This window comes from Gadus morhua, chromosome 4 (assembly GCF_902167405.1).
Source record: "Gadus morhua chromosome 4, gadMor3.0, whole genome shotgun sequence".
Classification (NCBI taxonomy): Eukaryota; Metazoa; Chordata; class Actinopteri; order Gadiformes; family Gadidae; genus Gadus; species Gadus morhua.
In genome coordinates this window covers 11,368,704-11,394,199 of record NC_044051.1, presented here as the reverse complement: position 1 = coordinate 11,394,199, position 25,496 = coordinate 11,368,704, and the positions used below count along the sequence as shown (strand labels likewise).

Here is a 25,496-nt window from a genome sequence, read left to right as displayed (position 1 = left end):
GGTCCGTTTCCGTTATGTCCGAATTGCATGAAACATAGTAGGTTTTCATTATATATTGCTTGGACCAAAACAAAGATATCCTGTGAATCGTTGAGACTTCAAATCCTTAAAAAGACCGTCACCCAATAGCCAATAATCTCCGTAATCGTTTATGATCTAGTACACGTTTAAACGACGTTTCAATTCAGCGCGGATTTCTAAAACTTTAAAACGGTCCCTAGTTGGCGTAAACCGTTTTCCGCTGTCAGCTAAACTCGTAGTGCTCGAAACGAAATACCAGTCGAGTTTACCGACTTCTGTCTAGGCTACTGTTACTCGAGAAAATGAGTAATACGGGACGACGACATTGTTGTTTTTTTTCAATCAAACCCATGCATATCTTTTACAAATGCGAACTCTGACGATCTATTTTGCTTGGAGTCTGGATAGCGCTACACTCGATCATCACAAGACATCCTTGTTTTTTCCTGCTCCTGTCACGAGTTTTTTGTAGATATAGGCCTACCTCTGCTTCAGAACAGCAGCCCGCTCCGGGACATTTCATATCCTGCAGACATACAAGCCAGAGACCCACTTGGGGGAAATACTTAAAAAGGAACCAAAATGCTTTCGTTGGAGGAGGTAACATCATTTTTAGATCGTGCAGGGCAATCTCACGTTCTTCAGTTCTGGTCCGAGTTGTCTGAGGATGAGAGGAACGACTTTCTCGTCGAATTGTCTGGACTGGATCTGAACGCGTTGAAGCAACACTGCGAAGAAGCGGTCTCTGCTGCGGCGTCCCAGCCTGAAAGAGTGGATCCGGACATACAGCCGGTCACTGAGGAGTTTGTGGGCAGCCTCCTGAAGAGTGATCAAGCCACCCTTGTTCAGTGGGAAAATGAAGGTATTCTATTCTGGTAGTTCGTTGTTGTTGTTTTTTTGTCATAAGCTACATTTTTTTACGTAGCTTATGTGAAATGACGTTCCTCGTGTATTCTACAATATCTTTGTCTTCAGTCTAAGATTTGTTTACCCTACAACATGCAGACGTGTTACCTTGTTATGTTTTGTCTATTTTCAACAAAATGACCTTGAATATCTCAGCTGTTGAGATGGAGTGAAATCCATTAATCAGAGTAAAAAAAAAAAGGAGATTTAAAGTCACAAATGAAAAAAAATAAAGAAATAAACGTAATCTAAATCACAATGATAAAGAGAAGTTGACCTGTAAAATTTAACAGTGGGATCAGCGCCCCCTCTTGTAAAAGACATGCAACTGCATTTTATTGTGGTTAGAATTTCCCAAAAGCTTGTCTCCTGCCTGACCAGACATCATGTTTTCACAGGGTTGTTGCAGATCTCAGAGAATAGAGTTGGAGTTCTGCTTTTGGCCGGTGGTCAGGGCACGCGACTTGGTGTCCCATACCCCAAAGGAATGTTCGATGTAGGGCTCCCAAGTGGGAAAACTCTCTACCAAATCCAGTCGGAACGCATTCGCAAAATACAGAATCTGGCAGATTTGAAACATGAAACCAAATGCACTGTCCCATGGTAAGATTTCAAAGAAGCTGAATAGTTTGAGAATAGTCTGAAAAAGAGTCTCATTAAGCCTGTTGAGTGTTGTCTCAAAGAGTTGATGAAGCAGAATTAGCTTTTGTCTATTTATCTACTTTGATTGAGAAGGATACACTGACAAATCACATGTGTGTATCTGTGTGTTTAACTCTGTACTCCTAAGGTACATAATGACCAGCGAATTCACCCTGAGCCCCACAGAAAGTTTCTTCAAGGAGAACGATTTCTTCGGCCTGGATCCGTCCAACGTTGTGATGTTTGAGCAGAGGATGATCCCTGCCGTGACCTTTGATGGAAAGGTCCTCCTGCAGGCCAAAGGAAAGATCGCCATGGCACCGGGTATTCAGCAATCTTGGTTCTAGATCCCAGCTGAGTGGGGAAATTCAGCGTTTAGAACCAAGACGGACATTAGGGGAATACTATATTTGTACACAAAGGGGTGTCGGCTGGTTAAGTGGTATTTTGTTTTGCCTGAATTCATTTGTCCACGCAGCATCTTTGTGGCGGTTCATGAAAAAATATATACTGACAGAATCCGCGTGACCATAACGAGCTTCAGACACCAACATGATTACTCCCAAGGCCAATTGTTTTGCCTTTAAGGTATCTTAAAAGTCTATGGATTCTACTATTGAAGCTGTTTTAATTATACATCCGGAAATATCGTGTGTCTCTAAAAACTTCTGGAGACGGAAGACACGCTCAGACTGAATTTCAAAGTGAAAAAGAAAGTAAACTATCAGGCTTCCGTTCAATAAATATCTTGCTAAAAAGTCTGTGCGCTCCCGGTTAGATGGAAACGGCGGTCTGTACCAGGCCTTGGTGGACAACAAGGTGCTGGAGGACATGGAGAGGCGAGGGGTGGAGTACCTCCACGTGTACTGTGTGGACAACATCCTGGTGAAGCTGGCAGACCCCCATTTCATCGGATTCTGTGTGAGCAGAGGAGCCGACTGTGGCGCCAAGGTACACACACACCGAGTGATGGCAGGATCCTGATAGAGACGGGAATCAGCAGGGACCTCGGCATACGAGGGGACAGAGCTTTGACGGCCGATACCATATTGCGATTCTGTCAATATTGCGATGCAATATTAGGGTTTAGTGTTGGGGTTCCAGCTTGGACAGATTTAATTATTTCACTTTTTTATGATTGTGGCCTTACAGAAGATCAACAAATAATGTGAATTTCTTTTAGGCGAGATCGGTCTAAAAACAGCCTCTAAGCTATCGAATGTACTCTTTTGACATTTGATGTGTGTGTGCGTGTGTGTGTGTGTAAGGTGGTGCCAAAGGCGTCCCCCAGCGAGCCGGTGGGGGTTGTGTGCAGGGTGGACGGCGTGGTTCAGGTGGTGGAGTACAGCGAGATCCGTCCAGAGACGGCGGAGCGAAGGGGGGCCGGAGGAGAGCTGGTGTTCAGCGCTGGAAACATCTGCAATCACTTCTTCACCAGGGCCTTTCTGCAGGAAGTCGCACAGTAAGAGGCTTTCACTTCAGTACACACATGGTTATTTGGAGATCGGCTTCCATCCAAACTAAATAAGGGGAGACATTTACACTGAGGTTAATTTTAGAGGGGGTGGTGAATTATACTTGAGGAGCTAGTTGATGGATTTAGACCAACAATGTTTTTTAAGGACTCAGGTTTTTGTGATTTAATATTTATGTTTACTTTGATTAATGTTGTTTTCGTATTTTAGGTCAAGCTCATGTTGTTGAGTTTAAGTCTGAGTTTACCTTAATAATTGGTGCTTTTGTGTGGGTGTGTTTGTTATTCCACAGGGAGCACCAGGGCAAACTGAAGCAACACGTTGCACTCAAGAAGGTTCCTTTCGTTGATGAATGTGGAAATCATGTAAAACCCTCCAAACCTAACGGCATCAAGATGGAGAAATTCGTTTTTGACGTCTTTCCATTCGCACGGTGGGCTACGACACGAATGTTTGTCCGTGTGTGTGGGTGTGTGTTTGTGTGTCTGTGTCTGTGTCTGTGTGCTTCTCTCTCTGCATTATCTCACTCTTTGTTAATTATCAGGAAATTTACGACACATCTCATTTGTCCCAACAGATATCGGCTAATTCAATAGATAGGAACCAGTTGTAACGACGTGTGTAAGATTGTCTGTTCTTAACTTTTGCATTGTCTTTTTACATTTTCATTATGTGACATTAAATCTTGCACATGGCCAGCAAAACAATAGCCCTCTTGTATTTAATGTCGTCCGAACTCGAGCAGCTCGTAGTGAAACCTTCCCACTCTGTTGTTCGTCATAAGGAACTTCGTGGCCTTTGAGGTGGTACGGGCGGAGGAGTTCTCTCCTCTTAAGAACGCAGACGGAGCCTCCACAGACACCCCCACCACGGCCCGACGCTCCCTGCTGGGGCAGCACTACCGCTGGGCCCTGGCGGCTGGGGCTTCCTTCTCAGACGACCACGGGAAGACCGTGCCCACCAGGTCTTTAGCCGAGCTCTGTTTGGTCACAATGTACCCGCGTCCAAATTAAGCAAACTTTGTATTAAAGAGCCACTTGCCGGTTTTCACTTAATGATGTGGAAGGCAAGTATGGTGTAAACAGATTTTAGAATTGAATGTAATGACAGCTGGTTTCGTTTTTTTAACGAAGAACTAGCTTTAACGCAGCGTAACTGAAGATAAGACCAATCTAGAGCTGAGTGAAAGGCAAGTGGAATCGAGATGTTGAGCCTACCGTAGCCTTATCATTTCTTAATCATATTTAACGTTCAAGGGACCACCACCAGCTATAGAGGACCAAGTGTGTCGGGGAAATAATGATTTTTTTTTTCATGCCATTGCGACTCTACTTGCAATTTAAGCACGCTTCAAGCAAGTTATATCACCGTCAAGTTCAGTACAAAACGCAGGGATGCCAACCCTTTGGTTCTTCAACTGGTAGAGGGAAATGCACTGTACCAAGCTAGTGCTTGTTGAGTTTCATATAGGGTGACAGGCATAGAAGATCCTTATGTAACGTGAAATGTATATCACAAAGTGAGTGTTTCGTGTGTTTCGTGTAGGGTGACAGCCGAAGAAGATCCACCTGTTCTGTGTGAGATCTCCCCTCTAGTGTCCTACTTTGGAGAGGTGAGGTCATTAACTAAACGCCTCTGTGCACTCTTTAAACCACAAACCACATCAATGTCTTTCTAAGCGTATGCATTGTAATATGCTTTCACGTGATTTCAATGTCTAAATGAGAAATAACAATGAATTGTTCCTCATTTATAAATTGATGTGATGTTGGATATAATGACATCACCCTACACAGATAGCCTCGGAGTTGTAGCAAAATAGATCACCGACACTTGGCTTCTCTTCTTGCCTGTAGGGCCTGGAGCGGCTTCTGAGAGGGTCAACCCTAACATCGCCCTTTATTCTGGATGAGAAGAGAGCAAAGGACCTGCCAACTCTGTGAAACATCACATTATATATCCTGGACATCACAGGCAGTAGACTATGGGCTTGCTGCACAAAGGTTCACAACACAAATAAATCATTTTAGTGAGTTACCCCATGCCCCATGCATGGATGCGGCACACAATAATTTTAAGTGTTGTTAAATCATAAATAAGATGGTAAATGTAGAAAAGGGATCAGTAAAATTCTTCTTAAATAAAATGAGGGTTGAGTAGGGAACAAATCTCCAAATAGAAGCAAATAATCAGTGTTCCATTAATGCAATGAGTCATCCGTCAGTATTTCAAATGTGTTAAACATTGTTTAAAATAATTGCCCATATGTAATTCTTTAAATAGTTATTATTGTAACCAAAGGTCATATTTCAATGTGCTTAGCAAATATTTGACAGAAATTTCAAATGAAAAATATTGCATTAGTACATACAGCTTTATAAGGATGAAAAGGGATGGTTTAAAATATTGTTTTTTATGATTGTGAATTAAAACCCTAGTATTTTACCCCTGGTTTGTTTGATGTACACAAAAAAATAAGTTGGTCATGCAATGTCAAAGATTTTATAAAATAAAAGCTAAATAGCACAGACGTATAGGCTACTACGAATATGTCATTGTGATCTAAGCTTGTACAGATGTCATTGGACCTGACACAGTACAGGCTTTGGGAAGAGAGGAAGGATCAAATATCCCTTAACCGTGCCATACTAGTGGGGCTTCTCACGTGACAGATGAAGACCAATGAAAGTGAACCTACATAACAATAATCGACAACAAACAGTAGCGGATTGACGGCTCTACAGTATCTACAGTATTGTATCAATATTCTGTTTTTGTTGCACTTGTTTTTTTTGGTCGACTGATTTATTGACTCTTGGTGCGACGTTTAAATATTAATTAGTCAACTGTGTGTTCTTTGGAATCTGACGCTTAGCACACAACGTCGCAGATGCTGTACGATAAATCCAACGATCGTGCGATATACATTATACATTGTATTTTTTGATGTACAGCGGAGTATTTTGTTTTGGGATATCTGTCCTTGCGATTGTAAAAAATGAAGGACTTTTATCAAACAACTTATTGGGGCAGTGGCTGCCTGCTTGCTAGCTAGATCTCTCATGGTCGGACGCACTTGAGCCCAGCGGGGGTCCTGGAGGGGAGCGGACTATGATCCATGGAGAAGTCGCGGAGGTTGACGCTCTAACATGCTAGGACGATGTTCAAAAATGTATTCGGCTCAGGGTTCCTTGTACGAACAGCTCATGTTATTTTGACATGGGTCATCACCCTCATCCTGTTCCTACATGATACAGGTAAGAGACGCGTTGTGCGGTTAAAATTAGATGTTCATATACGCTGTGACGTGTTGTTGTTGTCCTGCAACATTCCGTATACTGAATGTGGTGTTTTGTTTTTTGGAAGATCTGCGGAAGCATGAAGAGAATGGCAGGCTTGTTCAGCCCGTGCTTTTCGTCCTGCTGGTGCTGGTGTCCGTCTTGCTTTATTTCGCCGTCTCCCTGATGGACCCTGGATTCATCCTCAACGATGACAACGGTTTGCAGGTGACTCATTTTTGCATGATGCTACTGGCATGTCATTTTATGTGTGTTGATAAGGTGTTAATACTTGACGTAGAACTAACTTAAGGAAAACTATTATAGAAGTACTGCTGTTTCATTTAACAGCCTGAAGAACAATATAAATACAGTATACAGTATATTTCCCACCACAGGACAGTTTTCATTGTTCTGTGATGGGAGGCATCGAGATCCATGACGTAATGAGGGGAGGTTCATTGCATTATTGTTGTCATAGTTAACTAGTATATTACTGCTTTTCTTGTCTTGTGTGTATCATCTTATACCTCAGTACCCGGATGACATCATTCATGTAATTGTATGCATGTAATGTTATGCATTCAACAGTAACATTGATAATGTGACGCCTTGTTTATTTGGATATTCTAATCCATAACTTCTGAATTCTTATTACAACCATGAACGCAAAATAGGATGATGGCACAATACGGTGGGATTCAAGAGGTTAAGATCATCAGTGATGGGAGCTTTCTGGTCCCCTCTCTCTGTGTGTCCATCCTGATCCTGTGAGTTCCCATACTGGTGCTCTCTGAACACCTAACCCCGACCTCTGACCCCTGTGCTAACAGTTCACCCTGGGGACTACAGAGGAGCAGCAGGACATGATCCCCCCCCCCACCTCCAAGTCCCTGCGCCAGCGCCGCTGCGGACACTGCCTGCTTCAGGTACACTGTTCTCAGCCAGGGCCCAGTAGTGGGTGGCACTGGTCCTCAGACTCTGGGACCCAGATAGACAATTGGCCCGTAACCGTCCCTGTTCACAGCGCCTGTCCTCAGGGGATCGCAGGGCAAACAAACACTGGTGTCGTTCATAACGCTAAATGTGCGTCTGCTACTTTAATGTACCAGGGAACCATAATTAGTGTAATGAGCGACACCTGTGTTTGACCTATGATGCTAAAGCTATGAAAAGAGCCTGTTCAAATGGATTGATTGAAATTGTCAGTTTTCAAAGTTCAAAGTTCAAGTTGACCGTCAGCTTTATTGTCAATTCCAACAAATGTGCAAGACAAATAGGTAATATAAAAAAATAAGTCATATTTACAATAGTGAGTACATTAATGAGTGATCTTGATGTGGTTGGTGATTTGTTGACTGCAACTTCATTCCATGGTCTGATGTGTCCTCATTGGGTGTTCGGTGGGCACATATCAACAAACACGGGTTTGAACGTGCAATGTTCTTTTTTTAGAAGGACTGGAGTGCATTACCTGTTTCCGAACCTGCGGTTTGAGAAGCGGTGCCTCACGTCACCCGCTGTTGGACGATACATGTGTGTCATGGACAGGTTGAACCTGCCACGGCCGTCCCCTGCAATCTAACACGGGATCTCGCGGCAGTATAGAATAACAACAGCAGTAGCCCCGTAGCCAAGTTCTCCGTTACATCACCCCAACTCGATTTCGCAGAAGAAAACACAATATTATATTGTGGAATATTCGAATAATGTCTTTGTAGACAACGCAGATTTGAATTTCTTGGGCCAAATGGTCGTTTCCCAGCAGTCTTTGATGCAAGCGTAAGTGCAGTACATCTGTCGATGGACCATTTCTACTCAGACACCATAGTGCTAAGCAGTGAGGGGTTGATTCTTTAAGCCCATGCTGATTGAAAGACAAACACTCTTACCACTAAGTCCCATGGCAGTTGTCTGGGACCGTCACTCTGACACTCTTACAGAGTACAGCCTTTGTTTGGTTTCAGTAGCCAAGAGCCTATCTCAACCATCTCGTTCTCTCGCTCATTAAAGGAATTGTGTAATGATGCAGGTGAGAACAGGCTGGGGGAATAGTATTAAAAGCTCAGGGTTTCGCTACGTCTTCGTTTCAAGAGATTCTCTGAGAACTTGTGGAACGAGGAAAATACCTAGTGCAGCTTCAGCAAGGTGATGAGGTGATAAGGGGAAATAGTTTCAGTTGATACATTTTGTAGTCATGAAAGGCTTTTTTTTTTAAAAAGGCGTACATTGATTCCATGAACCAACTTTAAATTTTTTTAAATAAATAGAATACTATATGAGATTTCTTTGAATATTTCAGATAGGCCATTCGAATAGGATCTATGAAAGTGTGTGTGTGTGTGTGTGTGTGTGTGTGTGTGTGTGTGTGTGTGTGTGTGTGTGTGTGTGTGTGTGTGTGTGTGTGTGTGTGTGTGTGCGTGCGTGCGTGCGTGCGTGCGCGCGCGTGTGCATGTTTCCAAAGCAGCAGCCAATGAGGTCCAAGCACTGCCAGACGTGTCAGCACTGCGTGCGCCGCTATGACCACCACTGCCCCTGGATCGAGAACTGCGTGGGCGAGCGCAACCACCGCTGGTTCGTGCTCTACCTGGCCGTCCAGCTGCTGGTGCTGCTGTGGGGGCTGCACATGGCCTGGTGAGTGGAGCCCCTCCATGATGCTCTGCATGCAGTCAGGGCTGCCCCCCCCTCTTCATTGCGTAATTGTGCAATAGTGCGAAAGTGAATCGAATTTGCATCGCTTTGGGGCGTCTGCGTCCCGAAAGGTTGCATTTGATGAGAAAACAGAGGAGAAAAATGGAATGAATGCATTTGCTTTTGGACGCCTTGTACTTGAATGACACACTGTACAACAGCTCGTTGGTGAAGGGTGCTAGAGTCTTGTGTGTCTGAGGAATCCCTACAGCTAAATATGGGACTTGATGTGAAATGACGGCGAGGTTGGCAAATTGAGTCAATGTTCTTTTCATCGCAATGAATAATCGCACAATATTGTGCGAGATAATCTCAATTATTATTTTGACTTAATAGTGCAGCCCTACATACACTGCTCATCCCTCAGGGCTCTTAACTGAGTTTTTTACCCCAATAGGGAGTCACCTTAACAAAATGAGGGGTATGCAAAGACCGCTAAAAGGCGTGTATGTGTGTGTGCGTTAATTAATGGACTAGATCAACAGAGGGATATCCACAAAGTTAAAACAAAAACAAAAACATACGGCACGTGACAAGACACACAGGGCTTCGTAAGTTTTTGTGTCGAAAAAAAAAACACTGAACAAAAGGCGCTCCCTGAGGTCCCGTTCCCTCTCCCCCAGGACGGGCTTCAGTGCGGCGGACTCGTGGCAGGCGTGGCTGCGCTCCAACGGCGTGCTGCTGGCGGCGGCCGCGGCGGTGGCCCTGCTCTCGCTGACGGTGCTGCTGCTGCTGGGGTCCCACCTCTACCTGGTCTCCCTCAACACCACCACCTGGGAGTTCATGTCCCGCCACCGCATCTCCTACCTGCGGCACTGCGGCGCCGACGAGAACCCCTTCGACCGCGGCGCCGCCCGCAACCTGTGGGGCTTCTTCTGTGCGCCGGGTGGGTCCGCGGTGGTGTGGGAGCAGGTGTACTTCAGAGAGGGCAGCGACCCTGTGTGACCGACCCCGGAGGGACCCGCCATCGCAAAGGGGACATTTTCTTACTTTTTTTTATGATTAGCTTTCTTTTTAGACAGGAAAGTATGGGAGAGAGGGGAGGAATTGCACCAAAGTACCATGGGAAGGATTCGAACCCGGTTCGCTGTGATCAGGACTGAGCCTGTATTGTACATGCTCAACCTGGTGAGGGGCGCCCCGTAGGGGGGGGGGGGAAACCGGCAATGAGAGCAATGAGAGCGTCTCAAAGGGAAACCGGCAATGAGAGCACAGTGCAGCAGTCGGAACCAGATCAAATCCAATCCGCCCCAGCTGAGGTGAACCCGTTCCAGGGTTTGTGGTCAACTGGTTACATTGAGTGGGAAAAGTGAAGATGTACTCTAATTAATTTGAATATTTTTTTTTAATCATTCTGAAATAAGCGAATACTATGACATGAAATAAGCTAAGACGTAGATATAGTCTGTTTCATTCGTTTATACTTTATTAGGGGACTAATACTGTTTGCAACAAACTGTTTCATTATCAAACAATTGTTTACAATCTTTAAAGTATATAAGCAACAACCGATATTGTTTTGGTGTATATCCTTTGCGTTTAAGTGTGTAGTTTGAGTGGTTTGGCGAAGGATTGTAAAACCCCTGTAACACACAAGCTTACAATGACTTGTTTATGCACTTCCATCCTACTGGACCTTACCCCTGCCCTTCATGGACTTTTACTTGAAATGGAAATTTACTGAAATGGAAACTTGCGTAACGGTTTGATAGCTCTCCCAAGCATGCATACCAGATCAAAATCCATCCTTGGCAGATTTATTTTCTATACTCTTGATGTACCGTTTACACTTTAGTGATTCGTGGTTGTTTTGATATTATCTGTGGTGTGTTTTATTAACTCTACACAAAAATAACTTTACAGGGTTCATTTTGCACAATTATTTTTTTTCTACTGCTGTAATTGTATTTAATTATGTTTTGAGTACTTTGTTAAAAAGTGTATTTTTGTTTAGTACAATCCTTGTGTGCTATATTTCCCGAGAGTAAGCATTTCAATCAATTTTGTATTTTTGACTACTATTTTGAAATAGAGGTTTTGAGAGGTTTGACTTTTGTATTTGTAGTTTTTAATACAGCTACTTAAAATCCCCCATGCATTGTTTGGTATTCCCATGATGGCTTTTCCCTGTGAAATAGATACTCTAAAGCAATAAATGTATTTAACTTACAGTATCTGTTAACTGAAAAAGTGCTAAATGCAAGTTAATGTCAGTGAAAGATGTTGTGGAAACAAAATGATAACATGTGTGCTTATCTTTATTTTATAATGGTTATAAAATTAATATGAATAAAAAACAACCATTGTTTGATGGATCAGAATTTATTTCGATTTCCCTTCATTGATTAAATCAATAGTCTTTCATGGCATTTTGAAACACAATAGTTAGCTACATTTCAGGTGCTGGCCGATCAAATTTGCCCAACAAGTACGACAGAATTGAATACCAATAGTTGTCCACTACATAATATTCAAATATTATACATTAGAACAATATGACCTACAATTCAACATTCAGATGACATCTAACTTCTTTGTAAACCAATATAAATGTCTAGTGTTATAGGGGAGGCAGTATTGGCCCATTTTAGAATATTTGTCATGTTGATTTTTATATGGGCACTTCAGACATTACATACTATTCAAATTATGCTAAAAACTAGTTGAAAGTTACAAATTCAACAATAAGCAGACCAACGCCCAAGTACATATCTTTGACATCTATAACAAATTCTTTATAAATGTAGACTGTACAATTCATGAGAAAGCAGGGTTATTTACAAAGCGTAGTAAAGCTTAAGACAAACATTTTATATTAACAAGATATTCAAACTAACAAACTACAGTAGGTGCGGCATTGACTCCTGGCCCCTTCAACCAATCAGCAACAATAGCATCGCGTGTTTGGGGCCATCACTGTCACTCCATTGTAGTGTTTGATTGATCGAATCCCTGAGGATGGAGTTTGACCAACAGCACCCAAACTAAAGCAGCCTTTGAGTTCTTCCCTATGTTATAAAAGATGTTAAAAAAAATAAAGATGGGGACACAACAACCACAGAGACAAAGTCCTCAGACGTAAAGGCTACGAGGCGAAAGAGGAGGAGCTGGTGGGAGGTCAGAGGGTCGGGGGGAGTCAGCTCAAGGAGGAGAAGTCGAAGTCGGAGAAGACGTCCTGCTCCTCGCGGCTCAGGACGTAGGGCGTGTGTGGCGGCGTGAGCACCGGCTTCAGGTGGGTGAACTCCTCGTCGAAGTTGCTCACGTCCTCCGGGGTCTTGATGACCGGGACGAACGGGGGCTTCAACTTCTTGGCCAGGAGAGCGTTCCAGTCCATCCCCTGTCAACGCATGGGAACGTTTCTGCGTTACGGGGGCCAAACGACTCAACGACGCTACTTTGGATTTGAATGCTGTGGTAGTTGAATGCAGTGTCATCAATCAGTCGATCTACTGTTTTTTCATATAATTAAAAAGGGTGACTCCTCAGGTACCACACATATGCGTTTCATAGCTATAGCAATGCTTGTGTTTGAATTTGCTCAGGTTATTAAAAGCAGGATATTTCATTGATTATTACCCGAAAGAAATTGTGTCTTTTCACTTCCTGGGCGTCGCCCTCCCCTCCGCCAAGCCTCTTCTCCGGATCCTTCTGCAGCAGCTACACCACCACCAGAGGAGGAACACATATGAACCACGGCTTTGGGGAGCCAAAATTTGACCTTTTCAGGTATTTCCATCTTTAAATCGATAGCATTGCCTAGCTTAGCATTAGATGATCAACGTCACCCGGCTCTGTGTTATTGTCACCAGCCATAGTTAGCGGTGAAAGATTAGATGCTGCTAGCATGTTAGCCTTAAATGGTATCAAATATACAACAACAACAACAACAACATGACGCATAATGACTTCACCATGTGCTGCATTCATTGTTGTGGCTATACATATTTAAAATGGGCGAGGTGATTAAGTAATGGAATAAGAAGTTAGTCTTGATTTTACTGTTAAAGGAAATGGATCCGGATGTGATGCAGACGTGATCAAGTAACACAACGCAACCCTTTGGGCGGTGTATATGGTGCAGGGACACGGACCTTCTGAATGACCTCCTCCGATCCAGGCGTCAGGAAGCGGGGGTAGCGCACCTCATCGTTGACGATACTGTCAAACACTTCCTCCTCGTCGTCACCAGGGAAGGGGGACTGAAGATGTGAGAAACAAATAGATGAATGAATACAGAACTCGTGACTTGTGGATAGCCTTACAAATTGAGAACCGGGGTTGTAATTTCATTGAAAAAAACGTTTTCAGGTTTAACACTTTTTGGTGTTTGTTTGGCATTTTTGCAGTTTGAGAACATGGAGGTTAACGAAAGGTTACAGACAACTTCTCTAATCATTAGGTAGATAGAGTAACTTACTGTGACTTATCTATGAGAATAGATCATATTCTAGATATTTGGGAATAGTAGCTAATTGAAACAAGAGAAATAAGTAAATAGAGATCCCATATGCTTTGCATGTGAACCACCATAACCCCGTTTCCCTGCTAGACCGGGTTTCCCTCCTCATGGAAACAACCTGATATCTGAGAGTCAAACATTAACCATGTGCAGTGGCATTTTACCTCCCAGGAACCAGGGAGCAGTACTATACCTTCTACATAAACCCGGTACGACGTGTGTTGACACTAAGGCCCATTCCTACCCCTCCCCCTTGTTTTGAAGGGGTAAGGGGAAGGGGTAAGGGGTAGGAATGGGATTGGGCCTAACTCACCTCTCCCACCAGCATCTCGTAGATCAGCACTCCCAGCCCCCACCAGTCCACACTGCGGGTGTAGTTGTTCTCCGTCAGCACCTCGGGGGCCAGGAACTCAGGGGTGCCGCAGAAGGTGGTGGTCCGGTCCCCGTGGGCCATGCCTACAGAACAAACGCACACAGAGGGGGTGGGAGGGGGGGGTGAGACCGTGACATGACACGAGGCTAGACTGGTGACCCCAGGGGTTCCAGTGCCAGTGTCCCGCTGCAGGTATGTACTGTGTACTGAAGAGCTTTAACAAAATGTATACTATTTAATTTACAGCTATTAATATTATATTTTTATTTGATTCAAATAATTTACTGTCCAGTTTGGTGTTTCTCTGTAACTTTCTCTTTTTTTATATTGCATTGTTGAAGAATGTTCAAGAAATTCTTGATGAGACTCAAGAATTTCATTGGCAACGACTGCTGCTGTAATTGTTGTGCATATGACAAATAAACCATCTTGAATCTCTAAACTTGTGAGAGCGTGTACTCAATATGTAATGACATCATGGAACAACATGGAACTACACTTACTTTGAGGTAAGGGTTAGAAACAGGGCGACAATGTGAGTACAACGCTTGGATTAGGCTGTTCCATGAGGTTACTACATATTGAGTAAATACTTGTTGAGTGTGTGTGTGGATGACGGCTGGTTTTAGCAGCCTCACCTGGCCTGAGTCACACTGACTAAACTCTGGCGCTGGGTGGGGCACACCTGTTGCACACTGAGAAATCAATGTGCACAGGTTTAACCAGACATCACCGCACACTCAATCACACTCACGGGGAGATCTCGTGCATGGGAACAGCACCAGCTCAGGTATCACTGTTTGCAAACCATACAATAAACCGGTTTTCCATCATCACGTCCACGCATCTATTACTGGAGGAGCCTGGTAAAAGTCACCTGGGTGGAGTGTGGAGTCGACTGGACCTTGTAACAATGGTGTTACAGGTGGTTTATAACACAGTTCAGCCCTGTAACGAGGACCGGCTGCCTGGGAGTGGTACTGAAACCCTTCCTAACCGTACAGCAGGCCACTTCAATGACCCTACTGTCAAAGGGGTTTGAATCTTGAGCATATTAAACCGCAATCATACATAAAACGAATTGTTAACTTAAACTCTTCAAAAACATTTGATTGAAGATGCTATGATTTGGTCCCAGTCCAAATCCCGTCATGAATCCACAAAGTTTTAAAAGGTAGGGAGCAGAGAGGGGACTTTTTCTTGGTTGTTTCAAAACCTTGCTCTCTTCTGCTCTTTTCTGTGCTCCCCGTCTTAACAACTCTCTCATCTTACCTGCTGCACCATTAAACGCACATATTGCTGCCTTATTGAGGGATTTACCTTCCTTGCAGAGACCAAAGTCTGCTATCCTGACAAAGCCGTCCGCATCCATCAGCAGGTTATCCAGTTTCAGATCCCTGGGGGGCAGAAAGAAAAGCCTTTACCCTGCGTCCGTCCATGAAACGTAACACTGAGTGCATCTGGGAGACGGACCCACCTGTACACGATGCTGTTGGCGTGGAGGAACTCTAGCCCCAGTAGTACACAGGAAGAGTAGAACCTGGACACACACACACACACACACACACACACACAGTATTTTTACGGTTTAATAGTACAATAATGAAATACAAAACCAGTAGAGTATTGCAGACATGAGGATATCCTAAAGCCAGTTCAGCATCCTAGCTAAACCCTTCCCATCTGCGGTTAACATGTGTTATTATGGTACACATTGTCAGGCCAGGGCAGAGACGTTAACCTATGTTTTGTTCTTGTGTGCTTGTATGGATCCCATCTCCCTCTCTTTTTCTTTAAAGGTGAAATATTACACCACCAAGTGTCAGTGTGATTAGCCGTTACAAGCCGTTTTGTTAAATCTGCCTCTTCTGACATCACAAGTGGGCATGTCCTCCTAGATGGATGACGGCTAGATGAGCAACGTTTGCTACAGTCCACTGGGTAGGCTGGTAGACTGATCTATCCAGCGTACATCTAGGTGGACACGCCCACTTGCAATGTCAGAAGAGGCCGATTTTCGAAACGGCCTGTAACAGCTAATCCCACTCACACCTGGTGGTTACAATAGGTCGCCTTTAACCCATAACAGATAGGAATGTCCCTTCAGAGTGAATCATTCCTTGCTATAACTTGCCAATCCTTCTCTAATCCATCTGAATGTACCCAGGGCATTCCCTGGGGCTATGGGCTCACCGGGTCTGTTTGTCGCTGAAGACGCCGTTGTGGATGTGCGTCATGAGGTCTCCTCCCGCGGAGTAGGCCATGATGAAGCACACGTGCTCGGCCGTCTGGAAGCAGCCGTGCAGGTTGACCAGGAAGGGGTGCTGGGCGACGTTGATCGCCTCGAAGATCCTCTTCTCACACTGCAGGCTGCCAGGGTGCGATCGCATGAGTCATAACGGCACAAGGGAGCGTCAACAAAGAATCATATCTTTGTGTTTGTTGACACTCTACCCAGTATGTTTACTAAATCCACTTAGCGTGTCAAAGAGCGTATCTTCAAGTTGCAGATTAGAGTGACATTGTTGAACTCTTAAATACCACAGTTTATATATTTATAATTATAAATTCAACTTATAGAGCGCTTTTTTAAATACTCAAAGTTGCTTATCAGAGTGAACAAAGAATAAAATCATTTTATAATAATGCGTATAAGTAAAAAGAAACAAAGGTGACAAAAAAAACTGGAATAGCAATATAAGACTAGGGATAGTTAAAAGGAGGGAGGGGAGACAAGGGATGGAGTTCATGTGTTGAAAGCGATCTTGAAAGGTGAGTTTTAAGGGCCTGTTTAAATTATGAGAGTGCAAGCCTGTCGGATGTATATCCGACAGGTAATTTAAAGCTAGTAAAAAGCTAGTATTTAAAGCTAGCATTGCTAGTAAAATGCCTCCAACAGGTTTAACTTGCATGTCATGGGTTTCCCCACCTGTCAACCTCATTGCGTGTCATGATGTCACCCTTCTTCAGAGCCTTGATGGCGTACATTTTCCCGGAGCGCTTATGTTCCGCGAGCAGAACCTGAATGCAGTTATAAAGGATAAAAGGATAGATGTTACGCCAAGTAAGCCTGAATCCCTCATAGACACAGAGTCTCAAATAAATCAATCGGAATACATATACAACAAGTATCTATTTACAATCACACCCATAGAGACACCGTGAATCACAAGCACCTTTCCAAAGTGGCCTCTTCCTAGAACTGATATACAGCAGAAGTCTTCCATCTGAATCCCCTTTTTACGCCTGCAAGGACAACGTAGATAAAGAGCGTAAACAACACGACACAATTGAATGACCAAAATATGATAACGGATTGAAGTAATACATTTGTCTATGGTCATTATACTTGACTTATACATCCTGGATGAATCAGCAGCGTCTTGGCAAATGGGCTGCATACCATATTGTAATCTTTACATCGACATGCCTCACATTCCCCCACACTGACAGCACTGTCCACCATGTGAGGCGTCCTGTTTGAACAACAGACCCTTCAGATGCTACTGGCTGGCCGACATGCTTGAGACGACAAATGCACAACTATCACATGTTCCACGTTTAAAAAGACAAAACGCGTAAACCGGTTCTTATCATGCAGGCTGTTGCGGCGCACGCACGCACACGCACGCGCACACGCACGCACGCACACGCACACGCACACACACACACACACGAAAAAATGACTCACTTTAAAGATTGTGGAGTGAACCGTTGGTTCTCCTTGGAATCATGGAACTCGTTCTCGGCATCGTCTAAGGTCGACTAGTATGACAGAAGAGCAGAGAGAGTTGTAACTAAAGTTCGAGTTTTAGCACGGAATTGATACACAAGGGACGGTTTAACCCCTGCTGTGATGCTGTGGTGTTTTGCGTGACCATAAAAGGGCGTACCGTCGGTGTGTTCCTGGCGGCCTTGCTCGGTGCCCTGGAGGAAGGGGGACTCTCCTCGTTGAAGTTGAGCTTGGTGACGGCGGGCTCTCTGGAAGGCAGTACGAGAACAACAAATGAAACACAGGCTTTTGCAACCGCAATCACCGTCGCACTGTAGATCGGTACGAAGTAAGACTGGAGACCTTTAATGTGACTGGACTTTACAGCTGGGTCAAATTATAAATAGGTACCTCAATGACTCTGGGCTCTGGTCCTCTTTTTTTATTAGCCTTTTCATCATTAGTATCAATATGAGCATCTACATAGTGTATATAAACTTGAACTATGTCAAATACTACGGTCTGGCATTTGAATAAAGACTAGAAGGGGAGTCTTTCTTCAAAATCCCAACATTTTCCAAAGGCGCCGCAGAAAGCTGTCCCTAGTGGAGTGGGGGGGGGGGGGGGGGGGGGGTGGTGGTTACCCCGGGCGGCCCGCCTTGGCTGGGGTGCCCCCGCCGATGAAGGGAGGGCTGAGGGCTTCCAGGGAACTGCAGGGGGGCAGGATGCTCATGATCATCAGGCGTCCCCAGGTGGTGAAGTTCATGTTCATCTGAGACGCCCGCAGGAAGTTCTTCCCTGCAGGCGGGGGGGGGGGGGACGGTCAGCTACAACAACCGAGAGGACAGTACAGCGAGGGTTTTTTTGGGGTTGACGCATGGGTAAGGAAATTGGTAGGACATTGGCGATTTGAGTTTTTGTCTTAAAAATGTCAGGAACCATCTGCCATGCCTAACCTCATCACGGTGGACCGATTCTTGATTAAGATCGAATCATTGCATACGGAAAAAGTATTAAAATGCAAAATGTTCTCAAATCAAATCCAGCCATATCTGGGCCACTTTCGTTGAAAACTGAGGAATCATGTGAAAGACGCGAGACGGACTCTGTGAGAGACGATTCTGCAATACTTGTCCATTGGCCCTTTTTATTCAAATCGTAATTAAACAGACACTTTAGAATTTACAATAGCCCTTGTCACCCGATCCCTGGGAAATGCCACAGAACGCAGAAGGCCTGTGATCTGAGGAGGGAGGAGTACAGTGAAATAGGTAGGCGGAGCTACCTTTTTCTTTAGGGAATATTCTCCTCTGCCTCTGGAGCTTGGAACGTCGCTCGATGACCGGATTAATGAATGTCACCTGGAGAAGGGATCCAATGCAAACACACGGGACCAAGAAATAAAGGTTCAGATCTCTGCCCTGGCCTGACAATGTGGAACATCATATCATATGTTAACCACAGATAGGAAGGCTTTATGCTAGGACGGTACACTGGCTTTTAGGATAGCATCGGGTCTTTGCAACACTGTACTGTTTTGTATTACATTATTACAATGTGAAACCATACAAATAACAATGACTCGATGGTAGTGTCTGTCTGTCTGTCTGACCTCGATGAAGAGCATGCCTTGGGGCTCCAGGCTCAGGCACATGCCGTGCCGCTGGTTGTCCAGGAAGTCCTCCAGGCGCAGGAACTTCACGCCACACATGGAGCGCCAGTCGCGCCAGTACACCGCGATCTCCAGCTCCCGGGACTACGACCATTAAAACCAATAGCATCAAGACCCATTCCTTACATGGCAAATCCTAAATAGTACTAGTAATAGTATTATATAAGTAACCCATCAGGATTATGTAATGAATCCCACAGATTCATCACAGTACACCTAGCGTTGCCTCAAGGCACACCGGTTGGGAGCCACCGGCGCCAGTGGATCATATAAACAATTTGCATGGCTCCTCTCTCCGGCGGCCACTCACCCGCTCCAGGTCTATGCTGAAGCTCTGTCCCCAGGCCTCCTTGCCCAGGGGTTTCCAGGGCGTGTGGCCCACTATCCGGTTGTCCACCTTCAGAACAGCGCTGATCTCCGCTGAGAGGGACGCACACAATGACTCAGTGAGATGAGGGACGCATGACGCTCCAAAGAGACGGTGACATCGAATGATATAGAAGCTCTGCTGAATGGACACATTGACATTGTGAGTAATAAGAGTTAGGGCTAGGGAGATGCATTTGATTAATGGGACAAGAGTACAAAATCTTTTTCTTTCACTTTGTTATAAGCACTTAATAAAGAAGGATTTTGGATGTATTTATCACAATTATCTAATTGCATACCAAAAACTGCAAATTTCGATGTCTATGCAATTAATTGTGCAGCCCTAGCATGAGGGCAGAATCAAAGTGGCTCACAAGAAAGCTCATCAGCTTTGGCGGTCTTCCCGCTGGCGCCGCGTCCAGAGAAGCCGGCCCTCAGCTTGACCGAGCGGCCCTCAGAGGGGCTCCCCGGCGGGCCCGCCATGCCGGCCTGTTGGACCCGTCCCGGGACGATCTCCAGCAGCTCCTGGCAGCCCATCAGACACACCTCCAGACGACCTGTGTACAGGGCACCCGTTCTGCCCGTCAACTTGGGGAAGGTCCCACATCATATACTTGTATGTATATATGTAGGTATACTATACATCATGTACTGTATTGACGTCAGCTTTAGAAAATATGTTTTGTGCTTCCAAGTGGACAACTTTTATCATACATAATTATGTTCATGTATGAATTGCCTTCATCGCAAGTTTAATTTAACTTAAGGAAGCAGGTAGTAGTTCCTAATCGTTGTATGATTTAATGAAAGGGGGTGGGATTAAACAAGTGTATACTACTTCCCGCTGCTTTTTACAATTTGTTAATAAAAGAGGAAGAAATGATCTTTGTTTTTGTTTCTGCCAGTTGGTGACGTGTTTTTCTTGCATATTTGAAATAAACTAAAATCAATCAATCAACGAGTATCGATTCGCAAGGATTGTCAGAAATGAGAGAGACAAAGTGAAGCGGAGGTTGAAGGGAGGGGGGGGGTTGAGCCGACCTGTGAGGCTGGCTGGCTTGAAGAAGGAGGCGTAGGAGGTGGGGCCGGGGGAGTGGAGCCGAGTGGGGCTGTCCAGGGAGCTGCTGCGCACGGCGTTGACGTTGACGTGCGTCAGGTCCTGCTTGATGGAGCCGTGTCTGGGGTGGTCCGAGGGCAGCTCCGCCAGGCGCTTCTCCAGGGACAGGTGCAGCAGGTCCACCTTCTGGCAGGACTCGCTCAGGGTGGCCTGGGCCTGAATGAACAAAGGGGGGCCCATGAATAACACGCTGAAGACAAGCCACGGGAAGGCCATAGAACTCAGGGCAGGTGCCAAGGTAAGAGTCCTTTGTGAAAACTACCATGAATGGAAAAAAAAAAATCAAAAGATTATGCACAATTGAAGTGATTCCTCCCGGAGAACCGATTTCTTTATTGACAATAGAAGAAAAAGAAAAGGAAAACAACAAAATAACTACGTAAGGGCATTACAATCAATGGGAAATAATGTGCATATGTAAAAAATAAATGTCATGTGTACAAAAAAGTGTCAAAGATGTGCATATGTACAAAGACTGTATTCATGTCAATAAATTAAAAAAAGAAAAGAAAAAAAGAAAGATATATATTGTGCCGTGATGGAAATAAGGCTGGAATCCACCACTCCAGCCTCAGGGTAACGTGGCCCCCCCCTGCGGTTACCTCGGCCAGGAGCCGGCGGTCTTGCACCTTGCGCCTGCTCAGCTGCCTCACCACGTTCTTGGCGCCGTCCGACACGGCGGCTTCGATCTTCAGGTGATGCCTGAGCTCGGCCACCCGCACCTCCAGAGAGCTGTTCTCAAGGGGACCACCTGACCGGTAAGTCAAGTCAACATACTGTAAGTAGTCTGGTTTAGTGCATGTCTCTCACACACACACACACACACACACACACACACACACACACACACACACACACACACACACACACACACACACACACACACACACACACACACACACACACACACACGTGGTTGAATTAATTTTTGTGGGTAGAACTTAACACTAGTTATACTTTTCACTACAGTTAAATAAGACAAAAGCTTTCTTTCAAAACCTAGGACTAGGAGGGGCCGGTACATGCGGTGCAGTGAAAGGACCCCAATGCCGAATATTTCGGGATGTTTCGAGGTTTTGAGGAGACTGACCGTCCACAGCGTCGCGCTCTCCTTTGGGCTGGCCGACCTTGATGATCTGCATGCGGAGCAGCTCTATCTTGGTGCGGCTGTCTTGCAGCATCTGCTGGGCTGTACACAGCAGCTTACGGTCCTGTAGACGGAGAGAGGTCAGCAGATCAGAGCAGGGTCAGACACAACAGGTGGATAAGGATAACACACACACGGTAAAGGAGTCAACGCACAATCAATGCATGGCCTGGAGGCAAGGCTAACATGTTACAGATTATAAAATGGATGCCGTGTTCAAATACATGCATTTCAAAATATAAAGTGGACAAAATGTAGGAAAGGTACAGGTAGAATGGACATCAAAAATATCAGCGACCTATTTAATAAGCTTCTGGAAATCTCCAGCCATTACAGAAACTCTGTTACGGTGTGTTTACATGCGAGAACAGCAGTGAAACACAATACAGATTTGCAAAAAGAAAATCTGCAACTACAAATACCAACCTATAAGTGGTATATACATCTCAAATGGCGGGGTTTTTTTCGGTTACAAAAATCAAAAGTCTAACTCAATAGGCTGAGCCTCTAGGTGGACGGACACGCCCACTTGTGATGTCAGAAGAGGCGTCATTTCAATACGTCTTGTAACGGCTAATCACACTCACACCTGGTGGTATAATGTGGGACCTATAAAATTTATACCAAAACAACTTTGCACACTTTAGTCGTAGTAGTGTACCTTCATGATTGCATCAGTGGAAAAATATAAATGAATAAAAAAGGAGGTGTTTGGGGAAAGGCCCACCTTGACCGAGGTGCTGGTGTAGGTCTGGATGAAGTTCTCCGCTCCCTGCTTCACCTTGACCTCCATGGTGAGCTGCTTCTTCAGCGTGTTGACGCGGACGGCGCGGGGGGACGTGACATCCTCCCAGCGGCGGACCTCGGGGGCCTGGGGGGCCTCGGCCCCTGGAGGAGATAGGATGGAGGTGAGGAACAGGTGGGGCCCAAGGCTCGGGCCCACCGATCTGAATGGAGATCAGCACTCTAGAGTCTGAGAGCAGACTCGCTCAAATCAAGGGGGGATTATGGGCGTTTCACTTGCTTTCTTTCATTTTTGTTTCGATCAATCATGTGGCTGGAGGTGGGGGTCTGTGAGCATGTTATTGGCCATTATTGGCAAACACAAACTTGGCCACCAAAAGTAAACTGTAAAACAACGAGAGAATCTTAGTTGCTATTCTAGAGCCATCCACCCCTATTGTTAACCTGCCGCCGCTCTGCCTGAACAATCTGGGCAAGACCCAGTACACACTTGGGAATTACACAGTAACACAATGAATTTTATGCTGTATGACGTGAACAAGTAGAAATACATCCGACAATGCTAAAACCAGGATAGTATTTTGTATTAGCACAAAACAGCTATTCTCCCCCACTCTTAGGTTCTTATAAAATGTGTAAAAAATAACAATGTAGCCTATGTGGATTTATCTCAAAACCTAAATCATCATATCTTTATCAACCTTAATACATCAATTGTTATGATAAATGCATCACTCTGTGCTTACAGCCCACTGCGATCGTGAATCATGACATGTAGGCCAAGAAGTTCAAGTCCCAAGTCAGACTCAGTTCAGGCGACGTGCTCCTCGTTGGCTCACCTGTGGCGTGGTCCTTCTCCGTGGCCATGGCCCTGGAGTGGAGCTCCTGCAAATCCAAGTGCAGCCGCTCCAGCTTGCGATTGGACGCCTTCAGCTGGCCCTCCACCTCCGACACGCTCTTGCGGTTGGTCACGGCGCGCCGCAGCCTCTCCGCCGCCTCCTTGATCTTCAGCTCCCGCTGGATCTCCTGTCGGATGAGGGTACGGGCGTCCTCCAGCCGCTGCTGGAACTGCGGGTCCAAGATGTCGCCGTCCCCTAAGCCCTGCAGGCCGCCGCCCTGTAAACAACAAAACAATGACGACGACGGCTATGACAGCAACCGATTGCTACATTCAAATGAAAAACAGATTATGGAAATACAAATACTTGATTTACAGCAGGGCTAGAATTTGCGTGAGTTTCGAGGGAAGAAAAGGGGCACCTAATTCAGAAATTTGGTCAGTGTCACACATCAGTGAAAAGGACAAGGGAATAGGGCAAAAGGCCCAAACTATCAAATTATATAGTACAGAATACATATTAGAATGCACGTTTTACAATTCACATCGAAAACAGGCCTATTTAACCTTTTTCCTCTTTTTGATTACAGTGTCAATGTTTCAACTCGATTTAAAGAGAATATACAGTAGGCCTATAAGCCATGCTGGCGAAACTGATACTGGTGTGTCCATTGCATAATTATTACATTCAGCAATGAAATCAGAGTTCACATTGCCCACACATGACTTAACTAGTCTGTGTCGGTAATAACAACAATAAGCATAAACAATGACTACGCTAGTTTAGAGGCACAAGAAGAAAAAAAGAAAAAAAAGAAGACACAACTCTACCTTCTGCTAAAGCAGTATACTGCATCCTAAAAGCAGGTTCACACAAATATATAATTAACTAATATTATGAATATCACAGAGAATTACATGTATCAATAGGCCTACACATTGATTTAAATAATTTTCCACGACGGACGTTCAACAAGAGGAAATGAAATGACGTGAACGATCATCCAACTCAGTGTCTCAAAGAAAACAACGTTGCGCAGTGAGAAAAGGAAAAGGTCGGCATCACATCAAAAAATAACATTATGAAGTGTGTAAACGGTTCTCCCTCTTCAATAATTGGTATACTATATTGCTCTTTATGTTTCGTTCGTTACTTTAAAAAGACGCCGAGATGGCAAGGAAAGGGAGGAGGAATCCAGGTAAACAGGAAAAACAGGTGCGCCCTTGATTTAGTAGCTATATCAAAACAAGTTACCTTGAGTTGACCCAAAGTTAAAACAAAAAATCGTTGATTACATTTAATCATTAACATTACTTTACGATCCACTTTTTTAAATACATTTAGCAATCGGAAATAGCCTACCTGTACCGCCAAACCTGACATGGCTGTCAACTCCGTCCGTCCACGGGAAGCTAGTTGGGCATTCACAGCACACCGCAGTTAGAGCTCAAGTTCCTGATCTACAGATGTGATGGTTACCCGCACTCCGAGTATATTTATTAAAACAAATAATTAAGACACCAATCCGAAAGCATTCTGGGTTAAACCTTCCTTCTCCATTTAAATGTGGTGTTCTCAATGATAAGAAGTTGCAGCAATCTCAGGCTTCTCCAATTGTTTGAAATTAACCAGCGCTCGAGGGCAACGTCAGCAAGGGTCCGTTGGATTGGTGGACTTCAGAGTGACAGATCAATAAAGTAACCAATCATGTCGCATTGTTCAAAGCACCTGCCAGTCTACTTTGAATACTGCGATACCTTCTGCTGCCGACGAGGTGCTTTGAAAGGTGCTTTGAATGTGTGGGTCAAGAAAGTCCATCAAGTCCATCAGGAAAGTCCATCAAGGCAGGTGAAGGGCCGAAACCCCTTGGTTATTTCCCGGTTTAAAATCTTAGATTATTATAAGCATTTTAATTTAAATTATCTAAATTATCTTATTATGGAAATGATATTGTAGTAGGTGGACATGCCAAAGATACATAACCATATATATTTTATGGACAATTAATAGATGTCAGATTAACTTGACAGTGTTACAGATTACCTTTTAAA

The 25,496-nt window shown here is 44.6% G+C and overlaps 3 protein-coding genes across 3 annotated transcripts; 2 read left to right on the top strand and 1 right to left on the bottom strand.

The window, feature by feature from the left end:
- The first annotated feature begins 206 nt into the window (after positions 1 to 206).
- Positions 207 to 5,489, top strand: uap1l1 (UDP-N-acetylglucosamine pyrophosphorylase 1 like 1). The gene is made up of 9 exons (XM_030354110.1): positions 207 to 883; positions 1,326 to 1,530; positions 1,718 to 1,893; positions 2,348 to 2,520; positions 2,838 to 3,031; positions 3,337 to 3,477; positions 3,829 to 4,008; positions 4,590 to 4,656; positions 4,901 to 5,489. Exons 1-9 carry the CDS (start codon positions 604 to 606, stop codon positions 4,985 to 4,987), a joined length of 1,503 nt encoding a protein of 500 aa, XP_030209970.1. The 5' UTR covers positions 207 to 603; the 3' UTR covers positions 4,988 to 5,489.
- A 204-nt stretch (positions 5,490 to 5,693) lies between these two features.
- zdhhc12b (zDHHC palmitoyltransferase 12b) lies at positions 5,694 to 11,338 on the top strand. The gene is made up of 5 exons (XM_030354113.1): positions 5,694 to 6,301; positions 6,411 to 6,550; positions 7,156 to 7,251; positions 8,790 to 8,956; positions 9,637 to 11,338. Exons 1-5 carry the CDS (start codon positions 6,205 to 6,207, stop codon positions 9,956 to 9,958), a joined length of 822 nt encoding a protein of 273 aa, XP_030209973.1. The 5' UTR covers positions 5,694 to 6,204; the 3' UTR covers positions 9,959 to 11,338.
- On the bottom strand, positions 11,320 to 25,099 carry pkn3 (protein kinase N3). Its single transcript, XM_030354104.1, has 22 exons — positions 24,808 to 25,099; positions 23,446 to 23,722; positions 22,590 to 22,750; positions 21,806 to 21,926; positions 21,318 to 21,466; positions 20,640 to 20,871; positions 19,973 to 20,155; positions 19,540 to 19,649; positions 19,170 to 19,313; positions 18,843 to 18,918; positions 18,202 to 18,355; positions 17,739 to 17,826; positions 17,537 to 17,610; positions 17,022 to 17,091; positions 16,775 to 16,866; positions 16,039 to 16,215; positions 15,323 to 15,385; positions 15,166 to 15,242; positions 13,786 to 13,928; positions 13,105 to 13,212; positions 12,590 to 12,670; positions 11,320 to 12,350 (listed from the first exon to the last, which is right to left on the bottom strand). Exons 1-22 carry the CDS (start codon positions 24,826 to 24,828, stop codon positions 12,150 to 12,152), a joined length of 2,802 nt encoding a protein of 933 aa, XP_030209964.1. The 5' UTR covers positions 24,829 to 25,099; the 3' UTR covers positions 11,320 to 12,149.
- Positions 25,100 to 25,496: the final 397 nt, after the last annotated feature.

Coding starts and splice junctions, on each gene's coding strand:
- pkn3 (XM_030354104.1), bottom strand. CDS start 24,828: ATGTCAGGTTTGGCGGTACAG. Junction 20,872..21,317: donor ACCGCCGGCTCCTGGCCGAG/GTAACCGCAGGG, acceptor TTGTTCATTCAG/GCCCAGGCCACCCTGAGCGA. Junction 19,650..19,972: donor CAAAGCTGATGAGCTTTCTT/GTGAGCCACTTT, acceptor CGTCCCTCTCAG/CGGAGATCAGCGCTGTTCTG.
- zdhhc12b (XM_030354113.1), top strand. CDS start 6,205: ATGTTCAAAAATGTATTCGGCTCAGGGTTCCTTGTACGAACAGCTCAT. Junction 6,551..7,155: donor ACGATGACAACGGTTTGCAG/GTGACTCATTTT, acceptor CTGTGCTAACAG/TTCACCCTGGGGACTACAGA. Junction 7,252..8,789: donor GCGGACACTGCCTGCTTCAG/GTACACTGTTCT, acceptor TTTCCAAAGCAG/CAGCCAATGAGGTCCAAGCA.
- uap1l1 (XM_030354110.1), top strand. CDS start 604: ATGCTTTCGTTGGAGGAGGTAACATCATTTTTAGATCGTGCAGGGCAA. Junction 3,478..3,828: donor GACGTCTTTCCATTCGCACG/GTGGGCTACGAC, acceptor GTTCGTCATAAG/GAACTTCGTGGCCTTTGAGG. Junction 4,657..4,900: donor TAGTGTCCTACTTTGGAGAG/GTGAGGTCATTA, acceptor TCTTGCCTGTAG/GGCCTGGAGCGGCTTCTGAG.